At 45.3% G+C, this 20,000-nt stretch overlaps 1 protein-coding gene across 1 annotated transcript in view; it reads left to right on the top strand.

Moving 5' to 3' along the window:
* trim67 (tripartite motif containing 67) overlaps window positions 1-20,000 on the top strand; it is a gene marked incomplete at both ends in the record, with an annotated part of 33,364 nt that overhangs the window by 3,382 nt on the left and 9,982 nt on the right. Inside the window, 3 exons of the mRNA XM_088649194.1 lie at window positions 8,322-8,417; window positions 11,303-11,425; window positions 19,642-19,752. Of these exons, the coding sequence (XP_088505320.1) occupies window positions 8,322-8,417; window positions 11,303-11,425; window positions 19,642-19,752 (330 nt within the window). The remainder of the gene's footprint in view (window positions 1-8,321; window positions 8,418-11,302; window positions 11,426-19,641; window positions 19,753-20,000) is intronic.

The following is a 20,000-nucleotide window of genomic DNA, read 5'->3' as shown; positions in this document are numbered from 1 at the left end:
TGGAACGAGAAGAAAAGGAGGGTTTGTGATCAAATTGATGAAAACTGAGTCCGAAATCATCTGCTCACCCTCGACTCAGTCTAGAAAATGTCAACACACACACACACACACACACACACACACACACACACACACACACACACACACACACACACACACACACACACACACACACACACACACACACACACACTACAGAGCTGAAGGCTGGACTGCAGGACTTGTGAAATGAATGTAGGTTAATGCACTTTACTGCACTTCCTCTCCTGCAGGGAGTGTGTGTGTGTGTGTGTGTGTGTGTGTGTGTGTGTATATATACGGTGACTGTCAAATTAAAAGTACTAAGTCCAGGAGAAGATGGCCTGGGAGTCATGACATCACGGAGGACACTTTGTTGTGATTGGCTCTACTGAGCATGTGCAGAAGAAGCAGTTCCCACCAACGTGGGGATGAAATTCAAAATCATGGAACAGAAAATTCCATTAACCAACATTTCTTTTCTAAATGTTTTAGTGTCGTGTTGACATAACTACGTCAGTTAGTAGTGACCTGTGTCGATGTGTCACATCCAAGATGGCGCCGTCTGGTCAGAGCGATAAACATCAGTACCATCAGTCAAGCGTGAAGAACGACGAGGTTCGTAACGGGAAACTTCTGGAGTCGTTCATTCCTCCCACTGCTGACTGAGGGGAGCCGGTTCCGTAAACACACCGTGGAGTCTTCACTCCGCTGTGGGGCGACCGAACGGAGCGCCCTCTACTGGACATGTGACACCAGGACGTCAGGAAAACACCACATTCCTGCTCTTTAATTGGTGAAGAGAGCGCCTCCTTCCTGTGTGGAGTCGGCATGTTCTAACATGGCGGCGGCGCTTTCCTGTTTCTCAGCCAGCTGGAGGACCGACCATCGTGGCGTCGGTACAAGAGAAGCGACGCCTCAGAGAACTTCACACGAGGTTCTCTCGAGCTTTCCACCGATGGCTTTTCTACTGGAGCCCCAAGTGAAAACGTCTCTGAAACATTTGGTGCTGATGGCCGCCGTCCAGCAGCGGAGCGGCGGCGTGACGCGGCGTGCGGAGGCGGCTGCTCTCAGGAACTCGCTCTTCTTTGCTCTGCCGTCGTTCTGCTCGTCCCAAAACGACCAAAACAGAAAGTACAGAACAACACAGACAAATGTCACGCCTGTGTTGGTCCACAAGCTCCGCCCACCGGGAAGACGGGTCCTCCACAGGACTGGTCCTCCACAGGACTCGTCCTCCACAAGACGGGTCCTCCACAAGACTGGTCCTCCACAAGTCTGGTCCTCCACAGGACGGGTCCTCCACAGGACTGGTCCTCCACAGGACTGGTCCTCCACAAGACTGGTCCTCCACAAGACTGGTCCTCCACAAGACTGGTCCTCCACAGGACTGGTCCTCCACAAGACTGGTCCTCCACAAGACTGGTCCTCCACAGGACTGGTCCTCCACAAGACTGGTCCTCCACAGGACTGGTCCTCCACAGGACTGGTCCTCCACAGGACTGGTTCTACTTTGATCTAAAGCTGCAGCTGGTTTGTCTTCATTGTTTCTTGTTGAAGAAATAATCTGGTGGAAACTCAAGACCAGGAGGCTGTGAAGATGATGAATGTGGGGAAAGAGAAGAGGAGGCTCTTCGTCCTCTTCCTCCTCCTCCTCTTCCTCCTCATCAGATCTTCTGGGAGTCATTTTGACAAGGTCAACGCAGCAATCCACAGCGTTGTCCTCAGCGTTGTTCTCAGTGTTGTTCTCAGCGTTGTTCTCAGCGTTGTTCTCAGTGTTGTTCTCAGCGTTGTTCTCGGTGTTGTTCTCGGTGTTGTTCTCAGCGTTGTTCTCGGTGTTGTTCTCGGTGTTGTTCTCAGCGTTGTTCTTGGTGTTGTTCTCAGCGTTGTTCTTGGTGTTGTTCTCAGTGTTGTTCTCGGTGTTGTTCTCAGCGTTGTTCTCAGCGTTGTTCTCAGTGTTGTTCTCGGTGTTGTTCTCGGTGTTGTTCTCGGCGTTGTTCTTGGTGTTGTTCTCAGCGTTGTTCTTGGTGTTGTTCTCAGTGTTGTTCTCAGTGTTGTTCTCGGTGTTGTTCTCAGCGTTGTTCTCAGCGTTGTTCTCAGTGTTGTTCTCAGCGTTGTTCTCAGTGTTGTTCTCAGTGTTGTTCTCAGCGTTGTTCTCAGCGTTGTTCTCAGCGTTGTTCTCGGTGTTGTTCTCAGCGTTGTTCTCGGTGTTGTTCTCGGTGTTGTTCTCAGCGTTGTTCTTGGTGTTGTTCTCAGTGTTGTTCTCGGTGTTGTTCTCAGCGTTGTTCTCAGCGTTGTTCTCGGTGTTGTTCTCAGCGTTGTTCTCGGTGTTGTTCTCGGTGTTGTTCTCGGTGTTGTTCTCAGCGTTGTTCTCGGTGTTGTTCTCGGTGTTGTTCTCGGTGTTGTTCTCGGTGTTGTTCTCAGTGTTGTTCTCAGCGTTGTTCTCGGTGTTGTTCTCGGTGTTGTTCTCGGTGTTGTTCTCAGTGTTGTTCTCAGCGTTGTTCTCGGTGTTGTTCTCAGTGTTGTTCTCAGCGTTGTTCTCGGTGTTGTTCTCAGCGTTGTTCTCGGTGTTGTTCTCGGTGTTGTTCTCGGCGTTGTTCTTGGTGTTGTTCTCAGCGTTGTTCTTGGTGTTGTTCTCAGTGTTGTTCTCAGTGTTGTTCTCGGTGTTGTTCTCAGCGTTGTTCTCAGCGTTGTTCTCAGTGTTGTTCTCAGCGTTGTTCTCAGTGTTGTTCTCAGTGTTGTTCTCAGCGTTGTTCTCAGCGTTGTTCTCAGCGTTGTTCTCGGTGTTGTTCTCAGCGTTGTTCTCGGTGTTGTTCTCAGTGTTGTTCTCGGTGTTGTTCTCAGTGTTGTTCTCGGCGTTGTTCTCAGCGTTGTTCTCAGCGTTGTTCTCGGTGTTGTTCTCAGCGTTGTTCTCGGTGTTGTTCTCGCTGTTGTTCTCGGTGTTGTTCTCAGCGTTGTTCTCGGTGTTGTTCTCGGTGTTGTTCTCGGTGTTGTTCTCGGTGTTGTTCTCAGTGTTGTTCTCAGCGTTGTTCTCGGTGTTGTTCTCGGTGTTGTCCCTGCTGAGCATGATAACATATAAAGAGATTCATTCTAAAGAGACCGAACAGGACAGACGCTCACTGGTATGAGGAGTTGATGGTTCCAGAGCTGAACCTTCCAGAAACAGTCAGAAAGCCTCTCATGTTGCGATGAGGAAACCGAGGTACGAGGACCTGACCTGAATCAGAATCGATTAAAGACCCATCCTAACATTCCCTCCTCTTCACGGCCTGAGGTGTTTCCAGCCGCGTCCTGAATGTAGAGCAGCTCCTCAGTTCCTCAGACGGGTCAGTCAACAATCTGGTCACGTCTTCATCCAGTGTCCTGCTGCGTCTGCAGACCTTTCCACTGCTTCTTTACTGTCTGGCTTCATGCCTGGTTCAACTCTCGACTCAAACAGTACCAGCCAACACTACCCTCCGAACTGAATATTACAATATTTGATGATTGTGAAGTGAAAGTTGCTGTGGTGTGAAGCAGAGCTGCTCCTCAGAGCTGCTCCTCAGAGCTGCTCCCCAGAGCTGCTCCCCAGAGCTGCTCCCCAGAGCTGCTCCTCAGAGCTGCTCCTCAGCGCTTCTCCTCAGAGCTGCTCCCCAGAGCTGCTCCCCAGAGCTGCTCCCCAGAGCTGCTCCTCAGCGCTGCTCCTCAGCTCAGAGCTGCTCCTCAGAGCTGCTCCCCAGAGCTGCTCCTCAGCTCAGAGCTGCTCCTCAGAGCTGCTCCTCAGCTCAGAGCTGCTCCCCAGAGCTGCTCCTCAGAGCTGCTCCCCAGAGCTGCTCCTCAGAGCTGCTCCTCAGAGCTGCTCCTCAGAGCCTCCAGATGGAATCAAACCTCCAGTTTCTGCTGTTTCACCAAAACATCCCGATGAAGTCAAAGACTGCTGGACTGAGATTCTCTGGATCCTGGTTTCCTTTGCTTTAGTTCCTTTTTGCTTATTTTTAATATCTTAAAAAAAACAACGACTATTTTCCAGATCAGCTCCAGAAGAATCTTATTTTGCTTTCCTGTGACGACTCGTATCTCGTTTAGACGTCAGAATCAATTCTGGAACCTGAATGAATGAATGAAGGAAAAAGGATCTCAGCTCCTGATGCTATTTCAGATTATGTACAATATTTCCTTCTTAATCTGACGTCTTTTGTCCAAACAGCAGACGGTCCTTCATCACATTCAGTCTCCTCAGTCCGACGCTCTGTTCCTTCCAGAGTTGCTAAAGGTTCAGTCACGTTTCGAGACTGTGTGACTCCGAGTGACAAACTCAACAGCTCCTCTTGTTTGGCTGCGACTTCCTGCCTGAGTCACCGGCGACTTCACAGAAAATGAAGAGGAGAAGAAGAGGAGGCAGCGCTGCTTTTTCTTTTCCTCCACAGAATGACAGACTGCAGCTCCCCCACCTCCAGCGACTCGTTCATATCAGAGGTGGAGAATATCTGCATCACATTAATTCAACCATTAAAATCCGTCTCACTGGTTTGTCTCAAGCTGCACGTTCTCCAAATGATCGTCTAAAGACAAACTGTCCAACCCAGAGCAGCTCAGAGGAACAAAACCCTAAATCACACCTGAGAGTAGAAATCCTAAGAATCTGCAGTAAAAAAGCCACCAGATTAGAGGAGAGTGTGGATTATACTAATCAAGATATTTATATTACTTTTTCTTTTCATTTCAGAAAGGTTTTGTGTTTACATGGCGACTTTTTACGATGTAGTTCTCATGTTGGGCCACTAGTGGGTGCTGTTGTGTTGTTTAAGTACTGAAAGCACACACACACACACACACACACACACACACACACACACACACACACACACACACACACACACACACACACACACACACACACACACACACACACACACACACAGAAATGTGTGCTTTCCCCCGTTTCCATGGAGACAGAGTTGTATCCATGGCCTTGTCAAAAAGTCACTTTTCATCTGTTTCCACGGAGACGGAGCAGTGGCATTTTCAAAAAGTTCGCTATGTAACTCTACATAAGTCTATGTAACTCTACGTAACTCCATATAACGCTATGTAACTCTACGTGACTCTACATAGCGCTATGTAACTACATAACGCTATGTAACTCTACATAACTCTACATAACGCTATGCAACTCAAAATAACGCTGTGTAACTCTATATAACTCTACATAATGCCACGTAACTCTACATAACTCTATATAATGATATGTAACTCTGCGTAAATCTACATAACACTATGTAACTCTACATAACTCTATATAACGCTATGTAACGCTACGTAACTCTACATAACGCTATGCAACTCAAAATAACGCTGTGTAACTCTATATAACTCTACATAATGCCACGTAACTCTACATAACTCTATATAATGATATGTAACTCTGCGTAACTCTACATAACACTATGTAACTCTACATAACTCTATATAACGCTATGTAACGCTACGTAACTCTACATAACTCCATATAATGATGTGTAACTCTGCGTTACTCTACATACCACGATGTAACTCTACATAACTCTATATAACGCTATGTAACTCTGCGTAACTCTATATAACGGTATGTAACTCTATATAACGCTATGTAACTCTACATAACTCTATATAACGATGTGTAACTCTGCGTTACTCTACATACCGCTATGTAACTCTACATAACTCTATATAACTCTACGTAACTCTACATAACGCTATGTAAAAGGGGCCTTAAATCAAACTCCCGACTCGAGAGGCTCTGGACTTTTCCAATTTAGTTTGACGCGTCAATGAAAAGCAGAATAAGACACTTTCTTGAATCTAGAATAAGATTGTAACCCGCTGTTATTTTGAAGGGTCCTGTATGTTGTGAGAGTGGGCGTGTCCACCAGTGTTCGTCCTCCAGGCAGCTTGAGGAGACGCGCTGGTATTTCCTCTGAGGAGTGTGAAGCCATATGCAGATGATGCTGTGGTCTTCTGATCCAGGCAGACGGCTGCAGGTTAACGCTGCTTTGGTTTTCTAATCTTTTCTCCGGGTTTCAGCTGAAGTGTATTGGTGAAACAGCACAGCTGCTCCCTCTGACGCTCTGGATCGCCGCCAAAATAAGATAATGACACAATAGCACCAGGGAGGAGAACGAGAGCAGCAAGAGGTTTAAAAATGAGATTTCTCTGTTTGTAGATATGAAATTAATTTCCTCATGTGTCTTCATATTTGTCTTCTTGCTGTCCCTCGTCCTGCCAGCTTTACCTTTCAATGTCTCCAGACTGCTGCCTTACAAACTAAACCCACTGTCGTCCTTAAACCACCAGAAACCCAGTGGGATTGTTATTATGGGGGGGGGGGGGGGGGGGGGCATGTGGGATGTCCGTCATCCCCTTGTTAGCATCTTGGCAGGCACACACACACACACACACACACACACACACACACACACACACACACACACACACACACACACACACACACACACACACACAGCTTGCTGGGCCAGATGGCCTCTTGTTGAGAAGCTCCACAGAAGGGTTGGCTTGATTTGTGAACCCTGACCTCCATGTAGCATGTGAGTCCAGGAGGGAAGGACAGGGATAAGATCTGTGTGTGTGTGTGTGTGTGTGTGTGTGTGTGTGTGTGTGTGTGTGTGTGTGTGTGTGTGTGTGTGTGTGTGTGTGTGTGTGTGTGTGTGTGTGTGTGTGTGTGTGTGTGTGTGTGTGTGTGTGTGTGTGTGTAGAGGATTACACGGCGGCTGATTTGATTCCAGATTGAACGTCTGGACTCGCTGAATGAAAGAATCATAGTATGAATGTTCTTTACCTTTTATCGACTCGACGCAGTAAAAGAGGCCAGATCTGGTCCTGGTCCTGGTCCTGGTCCTGGTCCTGGTCCTGGTCCTGGTCCTGGTCCTGGTCCTGGTGATGATTACAGTCTACTCAGATTACAGTGTATGCTTCAGTCCAGAGGTTCAGGACTGTCTGGCGCAGTGGGAAGAACCTTGGTTTGATTCCAGGAGCCTTTGTTACTGGATGTAAACCCTCGGTGACTCATCACTTCTCTAAACCGCAGCATTGATTGATTACTGATTCTGTGACAGATTGATTGATGATGGTCCAGCGCTCAGCGTGCGATTGTCTGCACGTGGAAACGTCGGCTGTGCTGGGCGCTCGACGTCTGACCTTTGACCCTTGATGCTAATACAGCTGTTATTTATGATGTCAGCTAACAAAAGGGCCTCCTTCTGTGTGTGTGTGTGTGTGTGTGTGTGTGTGTGTGTGTGTGTGTGTGTGTCTGTGGGAGTCTTTCATGAGAGCACCATGCAGAAAGGGGGGGGGGGGGGGCAACAGATGCATCACAGCTCGAGGTGTGTAACAGTGTGTGTTTCCTTTGTCCTGTCTGATCCTGTTTAGGAGATTCTGACACACACACACACACACACACACACACACACACACACACACACACACACACACACACACACACACACAGGTGTGATATTTCTTCGGAGAGTGACTCGAAGCGACACAAGTATAAAAAAGTCATGTGATTATTATGGGATGGTTTCTGTTGCTTCTCACTTTTCAACTTGTAAAAGGTTTGAATGACTCAGAGACGTCGGACATGTTTTTGTAGAACTTCTCCAGAATTGGATTATTTATACGTCGTGAGACTCCTGGATGAGAACTGAAGGACATGAAGTTCTTCAACACATCAGGCTAATCTACAGCAGACCACAGTAAAACACGTTGCCCACGGCGACGACTCCATCAAGAGTTTTTTATTTTTAAATATTAATGAGGATCACAATCATTAGTCCTGGTCTTCACAGATCTCTGGATTATAAAATCTGATTATCAGAGAGAAGTTTCAGGCCAGCAGATGGTAGACAGCAGTGGGCCCAGGACGTCGCCTTGGGGAACGCCACACGTTTTCCTTTGATAGTGTGACAACGTTACTTTAACTGCTCAGCCTTCAGTCTGTAATCTTAGACCTGATCGGAATATAATGGAGAGTTTGACGTTAATCCCTTTTCAGTCCTACAACAAGTTTAAGCTTTTTTCCAAAGAGGGTCCTGATGAATCCTGGAAGACATAATAATCCAAGGACAAACATCAAGTCTCTCTGGTTGCAGTTTGGTTCGGTTTTCTTTTTGCTTCACTTCTATCTTTGCTTCACTTTTCGGCTGCGGAGTTCCCCAAGGCTCCTGGGCCCCCTACAGTTTACCATCTCCTGTCCTGAACGGTCCTTCTGTCCTCGTGGACATGGACGTACTGCATTTTAATCTGTACGTCTCCGCGTGTCTCCGCAGTGTCAGCTCTCCCAGGCGCTCAACGGAATCTCCGACAAAGCTAAAGACGCCAAAGAATTCCTGGTTCAGCTCAAGAACATGTTGCAGCAGATCCAGGTGAGTCATCATCATCATCATCATCATCATCATCATCATCATCATCATCATCATCATCATCATCATCACCATCATCATCACCATCATCATCATCATCGTCATCGTCATCATCATCATCGTCATCATCATCATCACCATCATCACCATCATCATCATCATCATCATCATCATCATCATCATCGTCACCATCATCATCATCATCATCATCATCACCATCATCATCATCATCGTCACCACCATCATCATCAATTCAGATGACGTTTGTGATACTGTAATCTCACTGTAATCTGTCATGATGCAGCGGTTTGATATTTAAGCCATCTGATAATGAGTTTATTTACTCAGGTGAGGATGAAGCACACAGATTAGATACTTATAATCTGAAATTACCTCTAGATCCAAATAGATTCACGTCTTTTAAACAAGATTCAAACCAACGAAATGCTTCGCTGGAGACATGAAGTCATTGTTCCGCCTGGTTTATCAATATTTAGTGATCAATGATGAGATTAAGTAAAACCAGGACTGGAATTTCGCCTCATTCTGTGTTTTAGACTCGCGTGATTAAAGACCTGAACAAGAGCCGTCTCACTGAGCCGTTTCCATGACGACACATGTCTTTACTGGGAGTTATTAGACGTGACCAGTTTACATTGCATGATTGAAAAATACTGATTTGTTCCTTCAAAATGAGAATTTTCCGTCTTTGAATCAGCCTAAATTTCTCATCCACTTTTTTAACCATTGCATGACTGAGGCGATGAGATTAAATCACTCTGAGGGACATGATGCACAATCTAAAGGTTTTTCCATGACTTCCTCCACATCGCGTTATTCAGACTGAATATATGAATATAACAGATTGAAAATAATCCCTGAATAAAGCAGTGGCCGAGGTAAATCCACCGAATCAATAAAACTAAGAGCAAACATATGATCCTCCTGCGTGCAGCTTTAAATCTGTTTGTCCTGGAGAAGGAAGATGATCTCTACAAGTCGCTCGCAAATCTGCAGCGGAAAGTTGTGCTATGGCGCCGTGGGCGACGGTCCAGGCCCCGCCCACAACGGTCCAGGCCCCGCCCACAACGGTCCAGGCCCCGCTCACAACCCAACTCGGTAGTTTTATTTTGACAGTCACTGTAATAACCATCCAACTTGGTGGTTTTATTTTGACAGTCACCGTAATAACAATCCAACTTGCTGGTTTTATTTTGACAGTCACTGTAATAACAATCCAACTTGCTGGTTTTATTTTGACAGTCACTGTAATAACAATCCAACTTGCTGGTTTTATTTTGACAGTCACCATAATAACAATCTAACTTGGTAGTTTTATTTTGACAGTCACTGTAATAACAATCCAACTTGGTGGTTTTATTTTGACAGTCAGCTTAATAACAATCCAACTTAGTAGTTTTATTTTGACAGTCACTGTAATAACAATCCAACTTAGTAGTTTTATTTTGACAGTCACTGTAATAACAATCCAACTTGCTGGTTTTATTTTGACAGTCACTGTAATAACAATCCAACTTGCTGGTTTTATTTTGACAGTCACTGTAATAACAATCCAACTTGCTGGTTTTATTTTGACAGTCAGCTTAATAACAATCCAACTTAGTAGTTTTATTTTGACAGTCACTGTAATAACAATCCAACTTAGTAGTTTTATTTTGACAGTCACTGTAATAACAATCCAACTTGCTGGTTTTATTTTGACAGTCACTGTAATAACAATCCAACTTAGTAGTTTTATTTTGACAGTCAGCTTAATAACAATCCAACTTGGTAGTTTTATTTTGACAGTCACCATAATAACAATCTAACTTGGTAGTTTTATTTTGACAGTCACTGTAATAACAATCCAACTTGGTGGTTTTATTTTGACAGTCAGCTTAGTAACAATCCAACTTAGTAGTTTTATTTTGACAGTCACTGTAATAACAATCCAACTTGCTGGTTTTATTTTGACAGTCACTGTAATAACAATCTAACTTGGTAGTTTTATTTTGACAGTCACTGTAATAACAATCCAACTTGCTGGTTTTATTTTGACAGTCACTGTAATAACAATCCAACTTGCTGGTTTTATTTTGACAGTCACTGTAATAACAATCTAACTTGGTAGTTTTATTTTGACAGTCACTGTAATAACAATGCAGCATTCTGTCCACTAGAATTGTTACTGTTTCGTTAATGTTGATGTTTAAAGATTCTCTGTAATCTGGACGTTAGCTGAAGCTCCATCAGTCCGTGGGAGGAAGATGCTCTATTTTCTCCAATCTTGAAGATTTATGAACTAATAACAAGAAAAGGTACAAACAAAATGACCAACATGCAGCTTGTAGTTCTTAGACTCTGCAGCTAACCGCTACTAAAGCATGCTAATGCTAATCAAGCCATCTGTGGATACAGGCTAACGCTAAGGTTACTTCCAGTTGGACACTGTGTTAGTCAGACAACAGATTTGGCTAATGCTAACAGTTAGCTCATGTCATGTTAGCAACGAGCTACGAGAACGATACTGAAATGCATTGTTTTGTAGCTAAAGTAATCATATTAAATGTCGTGGTGATTAAATCAGAGCAGAACAACTCAGGAGACGAGGTTTTAATGAAACTTATCAAAAGACCTGCAAATATTTGGACGCTGTGCAGAGTGTGGCGCTAACGACGCGACGCTCCAGAAGCATTGTGGGATTGATCCACTGACTGAATGACATCGGATCAGGCTGATCAGTGCACATGTCAATTATAAAAAACAATCTGATGGAAACACTTGTGTCCCATTCTAATCACTTTCATGTTGTTGTGAGCAAAACATCAGGATATGTTGTGTTTCTAACGACGACCCGCCGGGTTCTCCTCCTCTGGTTGGTGCTCCAGGAGAACGGCGTGGAGTTCGAGGCCTGCCTGGTGGCCCAGTGCGACGCCCTGATCGAGGCGCTGACTCGGCAGAAAGCCAAGCTGCTCACCAAAGTCACCAAGGAGAAGGATTACAAGCTGAAGGTGAGGGAACACGACCGCCCATCGACCAATCAGAGCCGGCCGGCGGCTCGGCAGTCGGTCGCCGGACTGAAACCGCATGTTTTTATGTTTTTTTTCATGCATGGAAATGCACCGCATCTGAAAATTGCAGGCTTGGTGGGCGTGTCCCTTGGGGGCCACTGGGTGGCGCCCATCAGCCGCCAGTCCAGAACAGCCTGGCGTCTGTTTAGCTCCCGCTCGCTAACCAGTGTGTCAGCCATCTGTTAATCACGTGTAGCGTTTAGCATTAGAGCTTTATGAAAGCTGAAGCTCTTTAGCATGTAGCATGTAGCACAGCTCGGAGCAGCGTGCTACACCTGATTGGACAAACGCGTCTCGGTTGCTTCCTGCTCCCGGGATTAAATCCAAGCCAACATGGCGGCAAGAAAACAACCTTTGTGGGAACGCTGCGTTTTGAGTTGTGTTTAAGCAGAATTGACCGAAGCTCATTTGCATAATGTCGACTCCGGTACAGGGAGCGGTGGTAACTTTGGTAAAACGTCTGAACTGGTTGAAGTGGAACAAAACCAGGACCGATTCAGTAACTGCACAGCTTGTTTCTCACCTCAGACGCTTACAAATTCTTTTCCAGACTGTTTTCGTCATAAAAGAGAACGTTTGTGTTCGAGCCGCCATTTTGGTTTGAACTCGTGAGTGACGCGTCTGTCAGGTCAGGCGCCGCACTCCGAGCCATGCTACATGCTACATGCTAAAGGGTTTCAGGGCTCACACACCGGCGATGCTACATGCTACAAGCTACAAGCTAAAGGGTTTCAGGGCTCCCACCCCAGCGATGCTACAAGCTACATGCTACATGCTACAAGCTAAAGGGTTTCAGGGCTCACACACCAGCGATGGTACATGCTACAAGCTAAAGGGTTTCAGGGCTCACACACCAGCGATGCTACATGCTACAAGCTAAAGGGTTTCAGGGCTCACACACCAGCGATGCTACATGCTACAAGCTACAAGCTAAAGGGTTTCAGGGCTCACACACCAGCGATGCTACATGCTACATGCTACAAGCTAAAGGGTTTCAGGGCTCACACTCGACAGACTCTGTCCTGTACAAAAGTGTTTCAGTTGAAGGAAAACCTCTTTTTTTCTGACGCCTCCTGGTGGCCAGGAAGTTACAGCGGTCGATGTGGTTCAGACGCGGCGCTTTTCCATTCGGGAAAATAAAACACTGGTGGAAATGTGCTTTAACAACAAATCAAAGGCTTCACTCCAGTTATCAATTAATCTGGCATGTTTTTGAGTTGTGGGAGGAACCTGGTGGAAAAGCCTCCTTTTCACTGGGAGAACATGCAAACTCCATACAGAACCACCCAGCTGGGATTTGAACCCACAACCTTCTCACTGTGAAATGAGAGATTTATAACCACTGCCATGCTTACTGAACTCCTCCTGCTATGATAATACACTGTAAAGCTTTGTCACGTCGGACTTCCTGTCTGAATCCAGTCGACACGACGTGTCTAATGATTAGACCTTGTAATTATTTTCCATTTAACTTTAAATTAACCAGGAAGAGAAAAAACCCACTGAGGTGGAGATCTCTTACTGAGGTGGAGATCTCTTACTGAGGTGGAGATCTCTTACTGAGATGGAGATCCCTTACTGAGGTGGAGATCTCTGACTGAGGTGGAGATCTCTTACTGAGGTGGAGATCCCTTACTGAGGTGGAGATCTCTTACTGAGGTGGAGATCTCTTACTGAGGTGGAGATCCCTTACTGAGGTGGAGATCTCTTACTGAGGTGGAGATCTCTTACTGAGGTGGAGATCCCTTACTGAGGTGGAGATCTCTTACTGAGGTGGAGATCTCTTACTGAGGTGGAGATCCCTTACTGAGGTGGAGATCTCTTACTGAGGTGGAGATCTCTGACTGAGGTGGAGATCTCTTACTGAGGTGGAGATCTCTTACTGAGGTGGAGATCCCTTACTGAGGTGGAGATCTCTTACTGAGGTGGAGATCTCTTACTGAGGTGGAGATCTCTTACTGAGGTGGGCTGGCCAAGAGGTCCGCAGCACACATCGCTTCCTTCAATGTAAAAACAAATAAAAGAGATTTAACACTATTTATAGGATACAATAAATAAAACAGAAAGTGTGGATGACCATATATAATGAAAGCTCTCATGTGTGGAGGAAACACTCCGTCCTCCGTCAGACAGGAAGTTTTAATTTATTTGTTTGTTTTCCTTCGTAAATCCACTGCTGGGGCTCTTCCTTTTTTCTGAGTGCCACATGGACGTCTGCCCGTTTTCAACGTGCCGCAGACCGGCTGGCCGTCTGGCCGATGGCGGGGGAGGAGGCGGGGCTCGCGGGGTGGGCGGGGGGCCCGTTACGGAACCACAGAACCAACAGAGCCGAACACCTTCAGGTTCTTCAGAAGCCAAGTGGAATGAAAACATCTATTGGAGTTGATCTTTGTATTTCCTGTGACCTCTGCCTCTGGCCCCGCCTTCTTTTCTCCCCAAGGCGTTTTAATCTCTCCTTTCTTTGTCTGTGTGTGTGTGTGTGTGTGTGTGTGTGTGTGTGTGTGTGTGTGTGTGCGTGCGTGTGCGTGTGCATGCGTGGATCTCGAACACACACACACACACACACACACACACACACACACACACACACACACACACACACACACACACACACACACACACACACACACACACACACACACACACACAGAAACCATGTGAAGCGGCGGACCACACCATCGCAGGCAGATGTTGTTGCAGATTAATCCCGTAAAAGCAGCATATTTTTATTTTAGTTTTCTGTTCCAAAGCTCAGTTTATTTTTTTAGACACGCAGGTTGTAATAATCAGAAAACACTGAAATATTAAATCAGAACATTTCATCAAGATTAACAATAAGATACAAATATAGATGAATACATTTAAAAAAACTGTTTTCCACAGGACAGACACTCTGCAGTATTTATAGGTACAGTGTGTAATACTGGTTCATTTAAAATAACAGTAATGAATTGATTCCATTGACAGAATCATCCAGAAATTAATGGGTTTGCTGTTTGGGTTTATACGTCTCAACTATTATAAAGTCCAACACCTTCTTGTGACTGTCTCACCGTGGTTTCTACTATAATCCAGCTTCTGGTGAGTTATTATTATTATTATTATTATTATTATTACTATTATTATTATTATTATTATTATTATTACTATTATTATTATTATTATTATTATTATTATTATTATTATTATTATTATTATTATTATTATTATTACTCCTTTCTGTCTGAGTCCTTCTATAAATGAGATTACTGGTAATGTGATCTTCATTATTACACTATAAAACAGTTTTGTTGATATAAAACCTGCCATTCAGCAGTAGTACTGTAAAAAGAAAAACAACACGGGTTAATCAATTAGTTTGTTACCATATATGGTCACTTCCTGTTCCAGTATAACTGTGAGTGGTCTGGGGAATGCCTTTTCCCAACCTTATTTTCTTGAGCTAAAATCAGTCTGAGTTTGTGTTTATAATGTAGAAGGGATCATCGCGCCAAGATATCAAATCTCTGCAAAAAAAGCGTTCTGGTTCTGATCGGGTTTGAAAATGGCGGCTGAACGAGACGCCCTGTGACTCATCTGTGTCGTGACGCACGTCTCAGCGGAACGTCTCAATGGAACGCCTCAGTGGAACGTCTCAATGGAACGCCTCAATGGAACGCCTCAGCGGAACGTCTCAATGGAACGCCTCAATGGAACGTCTCAATGGAACGTCTCAATGGAACGCCTCAGTGGAACGTCTCAGCGGAACGTCTCAACGGAACGTCTCAATGGAACATCTCAGTGGAACGTCTCAATGGAACGCCTCAGTGGAACGTCTCAGCGGAACGTCTCAACGGAACGTCTCAATGGAACATCTCACTGGAATGCCTCAATGGAACGCCTCAGCGGAACGTCTCAATGGAACGTCTCAACGGAACGTCTCAATGGAACATCTCAGTGGAACGTCTCAATGGAACGCCTCAGTGGAACGTCTCAGCGGAACGTCTCAACGGAACGTCTCAATGGAATGCCTCAATGGAACGTCTCAATGGAACATCTCACTGGAATGCCTCAATGGAACGTCTCAGTGGAACGTCTCAATGGAACGTCTCAGTGGAACGTCTCAATGGAACGCCTCAATGGAACGCCTCAGTGGAACGTCTCAGCGGAACGTCTCAGCAACACGCGGGGAAATTGAACTAAATGGGAGATTTGTGTCGGCGTCACGCTTCAGACCTGATGTTGTTTCCACAGGAGAACAGGGCGGCGTGGAGGGAACCCTCATTTCCTCCTGATGAACACGTCCAGTGTCGGGTTATAGTGAAAAGGAACAGGATTCTTTCATTCTTTCCCTCTACGTCACATTTCAATCAATAGATTCAACAAAGTGCTGCAGGTCATTTGGTTCCCTCCAGTTTTCCCACTGAAGCACCCAGGAGGAGGAGTTCCCTCGCTCTGATTGGCTTAAACAGTCGAGCGCAGCCAAACAGTTGGACACGCCCACTCTACTGAGAAATGTACGTTGGTGTGAAAACACTGGCCGGTTTCAAAAACATGCACACATTTTAGAAAGAACAGTTTTTGTTTAACACGTGTTGATTAGCCTCAGACTACACCAGGTGAATATACATATAGAAATATAATATAATATATAGTAGGGATGTTCCCGATCCGATCGGTAGATCTCGGATCGGGGTCGATATTGGTGATTTGTGACTGATCGGGAATCAGCAAATCCAGCCGATCACCAGTCAGCTGCCATAAAGCGAGCCCCGTGTGTGACCTGCCGTAAAGCGAGCCCCGTGTGCGACCTGCCGTAAAGCGAGCCCCATGTGCGACCTGCCGTAAAGCGAGCCCCGTGCGACCTGCCGTAAAGCGAGCCCCGTGCGACCTGCCGTAAAGCGAGCCCCGTGTGCGACCTGCCGTAAAGCGAGCCCCGTGTGCGACCTGCCGTAAAGCGAGCCCCGTGTGCGACCTGCCGTAAAGCGAGCCCCGTGCGACCTGCCGTAAAGCGAGCCCCGTGTGCGACCTGCCGTAAAGCGAGCCCCCTGTGGGACCTGCCGTAAAGCGAGCCCCATGTGCCACCTGCCGTAAAGCGAGCCCCGTGTGCGACCTGCCGTAAAGCGAGCCCCCTGTGGGACCTGCCGTAAAGCGAGCCCCATGTGCCACCTGCCGTAAAGCGAGCCCCATGTGCCACCTGCCGTAAAGCGAGCCCCATGTGCCACCTGCCGTAAAGCGAGCCCCATGTGCCACCTGCCGTAAAGCGAGCCCCGTGTGCGACCTGCCGTAAAGCGAGCCCCGTGTGCCACCTGCCGTAAACTGAGGTGAGCAGCCTGAAGCCACTGAGAGGATCAACCAGCAGTCTGGAGGGAGTTTAAGGTGGATAACCAAACCAGTCCTGAGAGGTGGAGCACCAGAGCTTCACCACAGTCCTGAGAGGTGGAGCACCAGAGCTTCACCACAGTCCTGAGAGGTGGAGCACCAGAGCTTCACCTCAGTCCTGAGAGGTGGAGCACCAGAGCTTCACCACAGTCCTGAGAGGTGGAGCACCAGAGCTTCACCACAGTCCCGAGAGGTGGAGCACCAGAGCTTTGTTTAACACAACTAATCTGATAAGACATCTAAAAAGTAAACATGCGGTGGAGTACGCTCAGCAAACACCATCATCTGTGGACAATAGATGACGTAATCTCCCCCCTCCTCCCCCCACCACGGTCCACTACGTCACCTAATAACCAGAACAATCAGGGACTAGAAGCTCGGGTGGAGCTGCAGAAGCTAGAAGCAGGCGGAGCGGGGCCATAGACCTATAAAACTAGAGTTATTCATAGTGGTTTATGTGTTTATGTGCAGAAGTCTACTTCTACAGTTCTATGTGGTCTGTCTTCTTCTGTGTTTTTATTGTGTTTGGTGAGTCACAGCGCCCCGGAGGTTCTTTGGGAGAAGGACAGGGAGAACAAAGATTGGTTCTTCGTTGTGTGGATGTTCCTCAGTTTACAACAACAACTAAAGAAAAAGCCGCAGCGAAGCAGCAAACTCTCCACAATAAAATAAAGGATTTTAAAATAAAGGATTTTAAAATAAAGGATTTTAAAATAAAGGATTTTAAAATAAAGGATTTTAAAATAAAGGCTCAGTCCCCACAGGGGGGCGATATGGAGAAGAAAAGAACCCAGAAGGTTCCTCTAGTTTGAAGGGAGACTGGGATATTCTGAATAAGTTTTTGAGAGTACTATGTTCAGAATACTTTTGTCAAACATGTTTTATCACTCTGAAGTAGAATGAAGTGTTTATACTTCACATTGAACTGTAAATGTTTAGTGACATTCAGGTCAAACCTCTCATACTGCTTTAAGGTAAACTGGAATTTAATACACACAGAAGTTACATTGGAGCCTGAGAGTATTTATGTTTAACATTTATTTATTTTTATTATTGTATTTGTACTTTTTTAGGACTTATTTTCAACCCAACCAGCCAGAGATACTTTGAAGTAGAATTGGTTTTACTGAATACTGTTTATGTAGTAGTATTTATACTTTCTATGTTAGTCAAACTGATTCTCTGGGTTTCATTTTTAATTCTTTTTATTTGCCACAAAATGCAGGTGAAGTAGTTTAAGTTAAGATAAATAAGAGAAACAAGACTGCAGAGTGGAACTGGGTTTTTGTTCTTCTGACTGAATAAAGTTTAAATAAGTTCTTAAGTCGTTCTGAGAAGAATTTTGATTCAATAAGTGAGTTTTACAATAATTTCTAGATAAACAAAGTTTCTGCCAATAGTGCTTTTAGCTTCAGACGTCTTAGTTACTCCAAAAATACACTATTGAGTATATTTGCAATAGTAATGTGAGTATCGGATCGGGAAAGTATCGGTATCGGCCGATACTCAATTCTGAAAAATCGGATCCGTATCGGGGGCAAAAAAGTGTGATCGGGACGTCCCTAATATATATATATATATATATATATATATATATATATATATATATATATATATATATATATATATATATATATATATATATATATATATATATATATATATATATTATATATATATATATATATATATATATATATATATATATATATATATATATATATAATATGATAATGTAAAATAAACAAACTGTTAATGTCGACGTTCCTAATGTCTTTGAGATTTGTTGTTGTTATTTTCTGAAAAAGTTCTTAACTACAATACATCTGTAATATTTTCACACATTTTCAGCTGAAGTAGTTTTAATTTCTGTTAAAACATAAAAACTACGATACATTTTTGAAAACCGTCATTCATTGGAAATGAAATCCAAAGATTAAAAGAGTTCTAGTGAAACGTAGCGTCGTGAGAGGAGGGCCGGCACACGAAGGGTTAACGGAGAGCTTTCCCTCCTGGTCGTCACGTTTCAGCCTCGACAGCTTCTGACAGCAGAGAAACTCACTGCCATCTCATTAACATCAAATAAACCAGGAGATGAACCGGTTCCACTGCTTCAGGCAGCCGCTGTTCAATTCATTTTCACGCTTCGTCCATTGTCACGAACAGCAGCTTTATTGTGGCGGGTCGCTTCGAGGGCTGGTTTGGTAGAACAGTGCTGTGGAGCAGTGAAGAGTGGATCCAGTGTGGCGCCGCTTGGTCCTTTGGGGTTATAAAGCAGTTATGTGCATGAAGACTGAAACAAAATAATAAAATGGCTGAAAGATAAATGAGAAATAAGATAAAACTGTTAAAACACAAAGCCTGAGAGCTTCATGTTTTCTAACGTCACGACTCCACACCAACAAATCCATTCGGCATTTCTGCTCCGGAAAAGTTTCACGTTCACACGACAACGTTTTTAAAACAATCTCTGTTTCCACGGAAACGGCAGACACGCTAAAAACGATGTAGTTTTCATGTTTGGCCACTAGTTGGTGCTGTTGTTTGTTTGTGTACTGAAACCTCGTGAATAATCAATAAGTTGAACAATGAGCTAAAAAGTCGGTCCGTAGTTCCAGTTGTTGATCCTCCTCAAAAAAAACACGCAAACCCACAGCGTAATCTGTTGTACACAGTAATGCAGGATGTACTTTGTGTTCTGGTACACAGTTACTAGCAAGGTGTGATATCGAAGGATTAACGGTGACCTGTGAAGGCCACGACCTTTGACCTCTGGTTTGTGTGACTCCGTTCAGGTGGTTCGAGACCAGATCACCCACTGCACCATGAAGCTGCGCCAGACCACCGGCATGATGGAGTTCTGCCTGGAAGTCCTGAAGGAGAACGACCCCAGCGGCTTCCTGCAGGTACGTCACCTTCCTGGCTCTGACCCTGCAGTACCACCAGAACCTGCAGGTGTCGCTGGAGAGCAGCGGCTCTAACCAGACCTTCCTGGCCCTGACCCTGCAGTACCACCAGAACCTGCAGGTGTCGCTGTAGAGCAGCGGCTCCAACCAGACCTTCCTGGCTCTGACCCTGCAGTACCACCAGAACCTGCAGGTGTCGCTGGAGAGCAGCGGCTCTAACCAGACCTTCCTGACCCTGACCCTGCAGT

This window comes from Lipophrys pholis (assembly GCF_963383615.2).
Source record: "Lipophrys pholis genome assembly, chromosome: 21".
In the NCBI taxonomy this organism is placed as follows: Eukaryota; Metazoa; Chordata; class Actinopteri; order Blenniiformes; family Blenniidae; genus Lipophrys; species Lipophrys pholis.
This window is presented reverse-complemented; position numbering and strand designations above follow the sequence as displayed.